Here is a 14,627-nt window from a genome sequence, read left to right as displayed (position 1 = left end):
CATATATGTACTGATTGCTACATTGTTCTTGCCCCTTTGTTGAAGAGAAAGCAGTAGATAATTTAATGCTCTTGGGTGTCTGTTTTCTTGTTCCACTACATTGTCCTAAGATGTTTAGAGCTGTTTTCTCTATGTCCAAGGTTTTCAATCAGTTACTATCGTCCTTAAAAGTTTACTAAGTGCTTGTTGTTGATCTTGATGTCTTGTAGATGACGGGTAGATCTTGTATTGTAGGAAGTATAGGAAAAAAAGGTAAGAGAATTCACTACAGGGCCCAGTCCATTCCAACAGTCTGCTTTTCTTATCACTGTGTATCATGTCAGCTTGTGTAGATCTGAACATTTCATATTGTAGTTCATGAGGCACACAGTTGATCTCTTTCTGTATAAATCTGACACAAAATGCTGTAATATGTTTGATACAGTCCTCACTTTGTTCACCACATATCCTCTTGTATTCTGCTGTTACTGCTGGTAGAGGTTTCTTCCAGCAGCCACAAATAGGTACAACAGGGTAAGAGTAGTATTGTTGTTCAATGTGTCTCAGAATTAGTTCAGCTCTCTCCATATCTCCTGTACAGTAGAACACAGAAGCCAATTTAAGTCTGCTAGATGAGATATCTGAGTTCAAACCAGCTGATAACCAAACCAAAGCTTGTGGTGACACTTGATTATTTTCACCAATACTGAATGATGCTAGGATAGATCCATATGTGGTAAAACCAAAAGGTGCTAGAAACTTGAATGCAGTCTTTTCTAATCTATTACCATTAACATTGATAGTAATTAGTTTACCTATACAATGCTTCATTGTTCTAATGTTTTTTGTGTGTAAATGTCTTAAAATGTGCACATGAGATAGGCTTGTAAGGTGTGCTGTGTTTAAATATTCTGAGGTCATATGAAATTCATGTATCGCAAGAGAAGAATCAATAATAAATGCTCCGTGTGCACTATGTTCAGTTTAACTTGCAATCTATATGCCCAGATCATCAATATCAATTTCTAAGTAACATTATTTTACTGTCATTCTGTAAAAAATCACTTATATTTTTCGAAAGTTCATGTTTTTTTTTCAGCCTGTAAATTGCCCTGCCCATCAAATTGTTTTCTTGGATAATGAAATGTGAACAATGGTCATTCTGTACACAGCTAACTGTAATTCTAATAAGCAGTATGTTAAGCATATAAATAAATTGTTCTCTTTCCCAATAAAATATACTTGACTCTGTGTTTTCTATACAGTGTAATAGAAACTGTTTACATCATGAAGCTTGATATGTTGATTTCCCCTTGAGGATTAAGGAAGGATTTAAGAATCATTTTCAATAATACATAGCACCTTATTTGTGTTATATTTAGATTTAACATAAGATGTTTTTCTGCCAGTGATGTAGATATTCTCCATTCAAGTTCAGGATATTGACTGACCTTACTTCCAGTTGGGACAACAAAACACCCAGTACTGGCAGCATATCTTCTCATGTCTTGTGTTGGCCATCTACGTATATCTTGTCTCTCTAACCAACCAGATGCTGATTGAGGCCAGGAGTTACATGAAAAAGCTGGCACAGTGTCTGTATCACAGAATCCATGCTGTCCTTGTCTAGCATTTGATGGTCCATGACTTACAGCATCCGGAATGGCACCATTAAATATTGTGTTTTTATACAATACCCTTCCACTTCTGTCTCTTATATAGTGTTCAATAGGAATTACTGTAACAGGGAGAGGTATATCAGGTCGGAGCAGTTGTAAGAAACAATAACCAAGGGTAGTGTTCTCATCCTGTAGCATGAGATAGTTTAACTTGCCATGTTTCCACTCTGACCAGTTTTGTATTATATTGAATTCATGAGAACAGAATAGTACATCAATGTCTGAATCAAGTCCTCTAGTAGTTGTACCTTCACTCCGACTCCCTAGATAATATACAGATACGTTTGTATCAGTTAACCTATGTGGGATATTCCTCATAGTCTCCTCCAGCATGAAATGTCTTCTCCTTCTCATCACCATTCTTTCATTGACACCAATGTCATCTAAAACCTCTGATAAAGCCAATGATAGGTTTTCTCTGTGGTCATGTTCTTGAAACATTCTGTAATATATTAGTAAAAGGAAAAATTGTTGTAGTCACTCATTAAATCTATTTTTTCACATACTTCTACTTGTTTGTTATCTGCCCTATGTGGAAAAATAAGTATTGATATTGTGAAATTTTTAGGTAGATATCAATTATAATAATAATAATAATAGAATAATAATAATAATAATAATAATAATAATAATAATAAAATGGTATTGTAAAGATTTGTTCCTTTTATCTACATGTATTTTTTTTTTTTTTGATATTCTCCAAACTTAAATATTTGAATATTTATTTTTTAAATTTTATTGATGCAAATTTTTGCGAAAGGTTTCTGTAATGGTGGATTTTCTTCCACTATGTTTTTTTGACTTAAAACTTTACTACTATAAATTCATAAAAAAACGTTATTTTTTTCCAAAAAGAAAAGAAAAAACAATTATAAAAGATATATAACTCACTTTTAATGCTTTGTTAATAGTAAAATGTAATTATGTCCCTTACAATATTGTAAGCTTATTTGCATTCCTGAGAGTTACATTTATGATAATTATTTAAGGTTTTGATACATCAATATTAATTTTTAAAATTTTGATCAATTTTCAGTGTTTTTTATGTTTTTAAAAATTAACATTATATTAAATTGTAAGTTGACTTTGAAGACTCTTGAATCAAACACAATCTAAATTGATAATATAATATTAATATTGCAATCAAATATTTTCTTAAATAATGTATTTATTAAAATGTAAATTATGTGTTTAAAGATAAATTTAAACTTACTTTTAAAGTTGTATTTGACAGCATATGATCAGGATGTCTTTAAAATTATTGAAAAAAAAAAAATGTTTGACTTTCTGTTTGACAAAGTTGGAAATTCCTCTTTTGGAAGGGAAATAACTCACTTCCTCTTCCTGTTGTTATAGAATATAATTTGATTATTTCCCTTGTTTAAATTTGTTTTTGCTTATTTTAAGTGAAAAATTATATAGGTATTGTAACCGAACTTAGTCTCTTCTCCTTAGGTAGCATTGGAGAGGTAAGTCTGGCTAACAAAGTCCTGCATGAAAGTAACATTCAGCAGGCCCAAAATAAACACATATGAATACAGTTTCTACTTCTACTTATTTATTTTTCATTTATTCATTTATTCGCAAACACACAAACATATTAAAAGTTATTACATTATTCAAATATTTACATTAAAACAATACTTCTGATGAATCTCAAATATTTTCTTTTCCACATTTCTATATTTCTCCCTAATCTCCATCTATCTCAAAAATCTATCCCCATCTCTCAATCAAAATCTATCTAATCCAAAACTCAATCTAATATCCAAATCTATCCCCCAAATTCTATTCCCATTTTTCCCTGTCTGAGAATAAACCTACTATTTATACTAAAACATAACCCGAAAAGTTCAGGTATACCTGAAGAAATGATTAGTATACTGAAATTGACTAATGTTAAATTATGTTAAATGATATTGCATAAGTAACCCGACAGAAAGTGGGTATGACCTGAAAATGTCATATATTCATTTAGAGTACCTGAAAAGATCAGGTTACCTGGAACTGTAAATTGGTATAACAGATTAACATGTATTAGATAATTGACCTGACCAGCTCAGGTATTGTGCTTATCAGAATGATTTATGGTAACCTGAAAATGCAATTAACATCTACAACAAATTAGTAGCACTTGTATTCATTACTGATAAAATGAAGACTCTGTTTTTAATCCAAAGTAAAATTACTCTCCATAATTTATAAACTTAAAAACTGTCACAGTATATAAAATAATTATATGGCTATATCTCTTTTGATAAAATGTGTCATATATCTTTTAAGAATATGGTGATTTATTTTAATTGTACATTAATTTACATGCAATATTCTTTAAAAACATGTCTTAATAAATTCTGTTTTGAAGGATTTTTACTGTATAATATTATATAAACTTTATTCTGTATCACTAGAAATGATACAAAAACCTGACAAGAGTTTGAATAAATCATTTCATTTTAGACACAAGACATATACAAACCTATAGTCAGTGTACTTGTATGTTTTTCTAAAGTGTATATAAATATCTGAAGAAAAACACTTAAACCTTTTGGGTATAAACATGCACATTGAGCATTTAACTTTAAGCCTTTTTTGCCATATATTTTTCAGGCACTTGTATTCAATATATAACCGTATAAAATAAACATAATGACTCAATATTTTAAGACATATTTTGTCTTAAATATAAGTCATGATTTTCTCTGTTTCCCGAACAGTAATAAATTTAACTAATTAACTGAGTTTTATTGTGTTGCCTTGAAAAAGGCAACATATAGGGGTTACTTTTGTCTGCGGCATTGTTGTCGGTGTCCTCTTAAGCTTGTCCAGAGCATAAATCGGTCATTATAAGTCGTATTGACTTTAAACTTGGTATGCATGCTTCTTATAATGACCCAAAGTGCAGTGCACAAGAACCAGTACTCTGCATTTCTTAATTTTTGAGTTATTGCCCTTTGGTAATTTTCATACTTTATTTTTGTCCGGGGCCATTTCTCCTAATATATAAAAGCTATGGACTTGAAACTTCTTAGAATGATAGATCTCATTAAGAACCGGTGCTCTGCACTTCTTATTTTTAGCTCTACTATACGAAGTATATGGAGAGCTGTCCTACTCGCCCCGGCGTCGGCGTCCGCGTCCAGATCTTAGATTAAAGTTTTGGTGCAGTAAAATATTTTTCACTATAACTTTGTCATTTCTTAAGGTATCAACTTCAAACTTCAAATATATGTTCCTTATCATCAACCACATCTTATGTGACAAGGTTCATAACTCTAGCACCAATATTTTCAGATTTATCTCCCCTTGAACTTAGAATTTTCCTTAAAAAATACTATTTTTGACTGTTACTTCTTTATTTCTTAAGGGATCAACCTCATACTTCAAATATATGTACCTTATCATCATCCCCATCTTATGTTACAAGGTTCATAACTCTAGCACCAATATTTTCTGATTTATCTCCCCTTGAACTTAGAATTTTTCTCAAAAAGTACTATTTCTTACTGTTTCTTCTTTATTTCTTAAGGGATCAACCTCATACTTCAAATATATTTACGTTATCAACATCCCCATCTTATGTGACAAGGTTCATAACTCTAGCACCAATATTTTTAGATTTATCTCCCTTTGAACTTAGAATTTTCTATAAAAAATATTATTTTTTACTGTTACTTATTTATTTCTAAAGGGATCAACTTCATACTTCAAATATATTTACGTTATCATCATCCACATCTTATGTGACAAGGTTCATAACTCTAGCACCAATATTGCAAGAATTATCTCTCCATAAACTTAGATTATTTTACTAGAAAAATGTTATTTTTTATTATAACTTTTTATTTTTAAAGGTATCTACCTCAAACTTCAAATACTTATTCCTTATCATCAATTACATTTTATGTGACAATGTTCATAACTCTTGAAGCAATATTTACAGATTTATCTGTCTGTGAACTTAGGATTTTCTTTAAGAAATATAATAACTTCTTTACTTTTTAAGGTATCTACTTCAAACTTCAAATATATATTTCTTATCATTACACAAATGTTGTGTGACAAGGTCCATAACTCTAGCATGACTATTTCTAGAATTATTCCCCTTGATCTTGGAATTAATGTTAACAAATGTTATTTTTTTTCTATAACTTAATACATAATTATGCATAATGGATTTTTCTTTCATAGTTTTGTCCTCCTTACTGCGTCCAGTATTTTATTAGTCGAGCTTCGCTGTCTCCTGTGACAGCTCTTGTTTGAGTTATTGCCCCTTGTTAATTTTTATACTTTATTTAAGGGTCATTTATTAATCCTTATTTGCATATAGTAAAAATTAAAAAAATCTTCTTTTAAAAAACTCAAATAGCTAGAGCTTAGATATTTAGCATGTAACATTATCTAGTAGGTGTCTACCAAGTTTGTTAAAAAAAAAGACCCTGGGGTAAAAATTGGCCCCGCCCCAGGGGTCATTGTGTTTCCCTTTATGTATATAGTAAAAAAAAAAATCTTCTTTTAAAAACCCAAAGAGCTAGAGCTAAGATACAAAGCAGGAAACATCTTCTAATGGTAGTTTACCAAATTTGTTCAAATAAGGGCCCTTTTTTGATTTTTGTAAGAGTTATGGCCCTTTAATAATTTTTATTTTTTAAGTTTGTCCGGACTGCTTCTCTTATACCACTAATGCAATTTCAATGACACTTTATAGGATTGATCTGTAGCTCAAGTCCTTGCGCATATTGCACGGGTTTTCCGGTTGAATGATTTTTGGCCGAGTTATGGCCCTTTGATAAAAAGGTGTTTTTATGCTCCCCGAAAAATTTCGGGGGAGCATATAGTCGGCGCCTTGTCCGTCTGTCCGTCTGTCCGTCCGTCCGTCTGTCCGTCCGTTGTCTTGTCCGGAGCATAACTTGAAAACCCTTGGAGATAATTTGTTGAAACTTCATACAGTGGTAGAGGGCATCGAGGGGGAGTGCAGTGTCAAAGAACCATAACTCTATTTTGCCCGGTTTTTGAATTATCTCCCCTTATAGAAAAATCTTGTCCGGGGCATAACTCTAAAACTATAAGAGATATCAACATGAAACTTTGTAGGTGAATAGATCTCAATGGGTAGATGTGCAGTGCATAAGAACAATAACTCTTTTCATCCTAATTTTGGAGTTATTGCCCTTTGTTAATTTTAATACTTTGAACTTTGTCCGGAACATAACTTGAGAACCCTTGGAGATAATTTGTTGAAACTTCATACAGTGGTAGAGGGCATCGAGGGGGAGTGCAGTGTCAAAGAACCATAACTCTATTTTGCCCGGTTTTTGAATTATCTCCCCTTATAGAAAAATCTTGTCCGGGGCATAACTCTAAAACTATAAGAGATATCAACATGAAACTTTGTAGGTGAATAGATCTCAATGGGTAGATGTGCAGTGCATAAGAACAATAACTCTTTTCATCCTAATTTTGGAGTTATTGCCCATTGTTAATTTTAATACTTTGAACTTTGTCCGGAACATAACTTGAGAACCCTTGGAGATAATTTGTTGAAACTTCATACAGTGGTAGAGGGCATCGAGGGGGAGTGCAGTGTTAAAGAACCATAACTCTATTTTGCCCGGTTTTTGAATTATCTCCCCTTATAGAAAAATCTTGTCCGGGGCATAACTCTAAAACTATAAGAGATATCAACATGAAACATTGTAGGTAGATAGATCTCATTGAGTAGAGGTGCAGTGCAAAAGAACCATAACTCTGTTAAGCCTTATTTTTGAATAATCTCCCCTTTTAGAAAAATCTTGTCCAGGACATAGCTGTAAAACTATAAGAGATATCAACATGAAACTTTGTAGGTAGATAAATCTCAATGGGTAGATGTGCAGTGCACAAGAATCATAACTCTACCTTGCCTAATTCTGGAGTTATTGCCCTTTGTTTATTTTTACTTTTTGAATTGTCCAGGACATAACTCGGAAATCATAAGAGATATCATCAAGAAACTTTGTAGGTTGATAGATCACATTGATTAGAAGTGCATTGCAAAGAATTGTAACTCTGCCTTGCCTTATTTTGGAATTATTGCACTTTGAACTTTTTCCACGGACATAACTCTGAAACTACAAGAGGTGTACTTTCCTGTGTCCAAAACCTATTCGGGGAGCATCACCCGGCTCAAACCGGGCTCTTGTTTTCTGTGTGTTGCCAGATACACAAAAGCTTGTCCAGAATACTTCACATAAACTACTGGTGCAATTTCATCCAAACTTTACAGGAATGATCAGTACCAAGTCTTGTTGTGCATATTGTCAGCATTTTCCGGTTCAATGATTTTTGTAAGAGTTATGGCCCTTTAATATTTTTTATTTTTAAAGTTTGTCCGGACTACTTCTCTTATACCACTAATGCAATTTCAATGAAACTTTACAGGATTGATCTGTAGCTCAAGTCCTTGCGCATATTGCACGGGTTTTCTGGTTGAATGATTTTTGGCCGAGTTATGGCCCTCTTGTCCGGACTACTTATCATAAACTACTGGTGCAATTTTATCCAAACTTTACAGGAATGGTCAGTACCAAGTCTTGTTGTGCACTGTCCGTCTGTTTGTCTGTCACAAAACTTGTCCAAACATGAAATTGGCCATCATGAGGCGACACATGTGATCACTGATCGCTCTTGTCTTAAAATGTGTACAGTGAAAACTTAAAAAAAATCTTCCTTTAAAAAACCCAAAGAGCTAGAGTTTAGATACTAAGTATGAAATATCTTCTAGTGAGAGTTTGTTCAAATAAAAGCCCTTGGGTCAAAATTGGCCCCACTCAGGGGAGATCATTGTTTTTCCCTATATGTGTATAGTAAAAAAAACTTAATCAATCTTCTTATAAAAACCCCAAAGAGATAGAGCTTAGATATTTATAAAGCTTAGATATTTATCATGAAACATTTTCTAATGGGTGTCTACCAAGTTTGTTCAAATAAAAGACCTTGGGTTAAATTTGCCCCCGCCCTGGGGGCCTATTTACAGATGAGCGAAATCAGGGCCCTCTTGTTTAAATACCAAAGAGGACAAGTTGTTTCTTTGTCTTCTTTTTTAAACAAAAAAGTCAATTATGTTTTATAAATAGCTCTTGGGATGCTGTTTCAAGAAGTGATGCACTTTTCCACAATAAAAATACTGAAATACCTAGTTTGAAACAACACAGTTTATTGGTTTTCAAACAGAAAAAAGCTGAATGCAGCTTTGATGACTTTCTTGCTGATAAGATGTCTATACTTCAGTATGCTGCAGTAAAACTGTAAAAGACTTAATCTTTACTTTATTGAGACTTTATGGTATATGTTATTTTTTCATATATGTAATAATTGTTTTGAAAACCAGTTTTATCATTGTAACAGATATCCCATTTAGATCAGAATGAGCGATCTAGGGCCATCTTGGCCCTCTTGTTTTGGGGTAGAATAGGCCTTTAATTTTTTTACAGTTTTTTACAGTGTAATTCATATTGTTTTACCTTACTTCAATTTTTGGACAAATAATGTTTAATTAAAAGTTGATTGATTTATATCTCTGCCAGCTTTTTGCATTCTACAGTTACATAAAAATTGTTAAAGACTAAATGATATGTCAATATAGTTATATGTTTGATATATTTTCATTTTTTATGTTTTTGATATTCAAAGGCCGTTGAATTGTAACTTGAAGCAAAATATTGACTAAAGAGTTTATTGAATTGAACACTTATCTAATAAAATATTCCATGTCGTACTTTCTTAAAAAAGTTGTTCAATATAAATATGAAATTTTCTTTATAAGAATAAATCTTAAACTTACTTTGATAGTTGAATTTGACACTAAGTCTTGAAAATAATCCAAAAATGGTATTGACTTTCTGTTTGACAAGAAAGGAGGAAATTTTACAATTTTTACTTCCTGTTTTGGTTTTTACTGAAATTAGTTAGAAGGGGAATAACTCACTTCCTCTTCCTGTTGTTGTGAAATATAATTGGATTATTTCCCTTATTAAAAATTTAACATGAAGTTCCATGTATTTAATCAATAAAGTATTTATTAAGACAACAAATAATTTAAAAGGAATGTTGCATGTAAAATCATGCTCTTAGAGATAAATGACATATTTTCATCAGAAAAATAATTATAGTCATATAAATAAGGTTTTTCAGACATGGGGCATTAACTAGTGTTTATTTTTGTGGTTGTTGATAAATGTCAGTTCATGGTATTTCATTAGAAAACTTATATAGATGCTGGTATACAAAATAATTATATGTCCATAGTCATATACCAGTAAAGAATATGGTGATTTATTTTCAGTATTACTATAATTATTCCTTTAAAACTTACTTATGTTGTCTTTATAAATTCTGTTTTGAAGGATTTTTACTGTCTAAATAATCTTCATTCTGTATCACTAGAAATGATTCAAAAACCTGTCAAGTGTTTGACTTTAAACACAATACACACATTGTACTAAAGTCTTGTATTAGTTGTTCTAAGTGTATATAAATATCTAAAGAAAAGCATCCATGGCCTTTTTGTGTATGAATAAACTTTATTGTGTATCAATAAAAAACAATACAAATCTTGTGATGAAGCAATGAGTTATATACATGTATAATGAGCATTTAAATTAGCATAGATTTTTCAGGCACTTATGACTTTTAAAAATTCCATCAATAGAACAAAGAAAAGGATTTAATATTTAAGGCAGATAATGAAATGATTAAAGAGTTATTGAATAAATATTTATTTATTATACACCCACAAATGAAGTTTTGGGGGTTTATAGGCGTGAGTTTGTCAGTCCGTCTGTCCACCTGTCGGTCGGTCCACTTCATGGTTTCAGGACAAAAACTAGTTTGGAATGAGATATCAATTGTCATTTAAGTTTGTATAGCAAGCTTATGTGGAGACCCCAGTTTGGATTGCTTTTGCATCATCTAGGGTCAAGGTCAAGGACAGGAAAAGTGGTTTCTGGACAGATACCATAGTGAAGAATGAGATATTTTAATCAAACATAATTTTCAGTGTTTTATGTTTTTGAAAATTAACATTATATTAAATTGTAACTTGAAGCAGAAACTTTACCTGGAAGATACCTGAACAAAAACTAAATAAGTAATATACCATCCATTATACTTTCTTAAATAATGTATTTATTGAAATGTGAAATTAATATGTATAAAGATCAATTTGAAACTTACTTTGAGTGTTGTATTTGATACTGTGTCTTGAAAATAAATAAAAAAAATTGTATTGACTTTCTGTTTGACAAGATTATTAGTTGGAAATTTTACTTGTTTTACTTTCTCTTTTGGTTTTGAATGAATATAAAGGGAAACAATTCACTTCCTTTTCCTGTTGTTATAAAATTTAATTGGATTATTTCCCTTCATGAAAATTTGACAAATTGAACAAAATTATAAGATTTAGTTATAAAGTTCCATGTATTTTATAAAAAAAAATGTTATTAAGACAACAAATGATTTAAAAGGAATGTTGCATGTAAAATCATGCTCTTAGAGATAAATGACATATTTTCATCAGAAAAATAATTATAGTTATATAAATAAGGTTTTTCAGACATGGGGCATTAACTAGTGTTTATTTTTGTGGTTGTTGATAAATGTCAGTATTGTCATTAGAAAACTTATATGTGTGTACAGAATATTTTTATGGCTATAAAATTTAGTCATATACCAGTAAAGAATCTATTGATTTATTTTCAATGCACATTTCATTTGCATGTACTTTTCCTAAAAAAACTCAACATATTGTCACCTTAGTGCAGTAACGTAATAAGTTCTTCTAAATTCAATAGGAGTTAATCAGTTATTGCACTAAGATGACAAATTATGTTGACAGTTTCTGTTCATTATCTCCCCAACAGTGTACACATTCCATTCAAAATTTGACATATGGATACATCAAAGAAATGCACAGGTCAAGTTCAATTTGGTCATGGTTTGATGATTATTAGCTTGACTTTTTTTTTTGAAATAAAAAGTAGAGGTATTGCTATAGTTGCGGGGGAGTTGCCGTTTCCATTCCCGTCCGCAAACTTGTTCCTGGCCCCGTGTTCACAAAGATTTAAGGATCAGGATCAAGATCAGGATCAAATTTAAAAACTCTAATATTCTTCAGTGTTTATCCACATAAATTAAATATCTAATATTAATTTGATAGAACTGGACTTGCAAAAGCAAGGTCATGAAATTTTAAAATAAATTTATTGTTATTTTTGCAACATACGGGCATTTTACAGTTGATCCAAATTTTGATCCTGATCCTAAAATTGATTCTTATTTTGATCTGAAAATTTTTGTATTTGTTTTGTTATTTGCTGATTTTATCCCAAAATAGTTTGGTTTCTTTGCAAATCGGCAATTTTTTACATTTTGAATAATTATCATTTAATTTTAGCAAAACACAATTAATTTTAGTACTATAAAACAATGAAAATAAAATCTGGATCAATTGATCCTGATCCTGATCTTTTCTTAGTGAACATGGGGCCTGGAGCATAACTTTTTAGCCCACCTGTCACAAAGTGACAGGGTGAGCTTTTGTGATCGCTTTTCGTCCGGCGTCCATCCGGCGTCCGTCCGTAAAATTTTACTTTAAATGACATCTCCTCATAAACCACTAAGCCAATTTCATCCAAACTTCACAGGAATGTTCCTTTGGTGGTCACCTTTGAAAATTGTTCAAAGAATTTAATTCCATGCAGAACTCTGATTGCCATGGCAACCGAAAGAAAAAACTTTAAATATCTACCCAGGGGTTCATTGATTTTCCCTATATGCATATAGTAAAAACTTAAAAAATCTTCTTTTAAAGAACCCAAAGAGCTAGAGCTTAGATATTTAGCATGAAACATGTTCTAATGGGTGTCTACCAAGTTTGTTCAAATAAAAGCCCTAGGGTAAAAATTGGCCCTGCCCCAGGGGGTCATTTATTTTCCCTAAATGCATATAGTAAAAACTTAAAAAATCTTCTTTTAAATAACCAAAAGAGGTAGAGCTAAGATATTTAGCATGAAACATGTTCTAATGGGTGTCTACCAAGTTTGTTCAACTAAAAGCCCTAGGGTTAAAATTGGCCCTGCCCCAGGGGGTCATTTATTTTCCCTATATGCATATAGTAAAAACTTAAAAAATCTTCTTTTAAATAACCAAAAGAGGTAGAGCTAAGATATTTAGCATGAAACATGTTCTAATCGATGTCTACCAAGTTTGTTCAAATAAAAGCCCTGGGGTCAAAATTGGCCCCGCCCCAGGGGGTCATTGATTTTCCCTATATGCATATAGTAAAAACTTAAAAAATCTTCTTTTAAAGAACCAAAAGAGCTAGAGCTAAGATATTTAGAATGAAACATCTTCTATTGGATGTCTACCAAGTTTGTTCAAATAAAAGCCCTGGGGTCAAAATTGGCCCCGCCCCAGAGGTCATTCATTTTCCCTTTATGTGTAAAACTATAGCAAAAATTGAAAAATCTTCTTTGAAAAAACTCAAATAGCAAGAGTTTAGATATTAAGCATGAAGCATCTTCTAGTGAGTGTCTTCAAAGTTTGTTCAAATAGAAGCCCTGGAGTCAAAATTGGCCCCGCCCTTGGGGACATTGATTTTCCTTATACAAGTATAGCAAAAACTTAAAAATCTTCTTTTAAAAAACCCGAATAGCTAGAGTTTAGATATTAAGCATGAAACATTTCCTAGTAAGTGTCTACAAAGATTGTTCAAATAAAAGCCTTGGGGTCAAAACTGGCCCTGCCCCAGGTGTGTCATTGTTTTTAACTATATGTGTAAAGAAAAAACTTTAAATCAAAGGGCTGCAAGCTCTGTGGTATTTTCTGATCTTTGCAATCTTAATCGTACTGTATATCTGTATTTGTTTTCCTGTATAAGTTTATTTTTGGCATCCTCGGCGCAATGTGAAAGGGCGACAGCAACTTCTCGAGCCTTTTAGTCGGACATAATAAAAGCCGTTTATTCCGACCAGTATGAGGGTGCTTGACTGCGGTCTGGAGACCACAGGGTATTGGTACGCGTTTAACTTTTGAGGCATGGAGGAGCACGTGACCTGTTTTCGGTACATGGAGGAGCATGTGATCTGTAAACCGTACATGATTGGTTAATTGACCTTTTCGGAAACCTGGATAAATACCGTTGGCTGGTACGTTACAGATAGTCCTCTAGGGAATTAGACACCTAATTAAGAACAAAAAATTTTATTGATATTTTTAATTTTCTATAATTATGTTACCGTTTAAGGTGGAAAAACTTGAATGATGTGTTTGAAAATGATCAATGTTTCTTTAATATGTATCTCAAAATGTTACAAACAATAAATTTTATACTGAAAATCTACAAAATTAAAATATTCGTAGTGGCATCTGCCATCATAAATACTTGTGTGTTTACTTTTTTCTTTTTTTTTGCTCGGAATTATTTATAAAATGGTAGGCCTATTTAATTATTTTCTTTCAAAAGAAATAATTGTTTTATGTTCGATCTTCTCCGGTGATCAACGGTCACCAGTTTCCAAAGACCTTCTTCTATATTAATCGATTACTGTCAAATATATCCAGATACAAACGTTTATTTATCCTCGCCCCACCCCCTGAAAATAGTTAAATGAAATATATTAATATCATTAAAAACGTTCCCCGCAGGAAACCATTTTATTAATTAAAAATGAAATGTCGCGATATATACAATGAATAGCGAACTGGAGAATTTCGCAATGCAAACATTTTCAAATGAAATAACCTTTTCCATCAATTTATTAAATCGCGCTCTTTTGGGTATTTTTATTTATCATTTTGTAGTACACAGTGGGTTATTATGGTTCATGTATCCGAAAGCTGAATACAATGATGAGTTGGTGACCTATATATTCCGAAAATCTATTTATAGCGGGGTGTATTCCAATCGGTAATTCCCGGTCTCTCCTGGTC

The 14,627-nt window shown here is 31.9% G+C and overlaps 1 protein-coding gene across 1 annotated transcript; it reads right to left on the bottom strand.

The window, feature by feature from the left end:
* Nucleotides 1-1,259: 1,259 nt before the first annotated feature.
* LOC132731014 (uncharacterized) lies at nucleotides 1,260-10,824 on the bottom strand. The gene is made up of 2 exons (XM_060717112.1): nucleotides 9,481-10,824; nucleotides 1,260-2,100 (listed from the first exon to the last, which is right to left on the bottom strand). Exon 2 carries the CDS (start codon nucleotides 2,097-2,099, stop codon nucleotides 1,260-1,262), a length of 840 nt encoding a protein of 279 aa, XP_060573095.1. The 5' UTR covers nucleotide 2,100; nucleotides 9,481-10,824.
* Between the last annotated feature and the right edge of the window lie 3,803 nt (nucleotides 10,825-14,627).

This window comes from Ruditapes philippinarum, unplaced genomic scaffold, assembly GCF_026571515.1.
Source record: "Ruditapes philippinarum isolate M1 unplaced genomic scaffold, ASM2657151v2 ctg14295_1_1_1_1, whole genome shotgun sequence".
Taxonomy (NCBI): domain Eukaryota; kingdom Metazoa; phylum Mollusca; class Bivalvia; order Venerida; family Veneridae; genus Ruditapes; species Ruditapes philippinarum.
The sequence above is the reverse complement of the archived record's forward strand: the minus strand, read 5'-3'. Positions and strand labels throughout refer to the sequence as shown.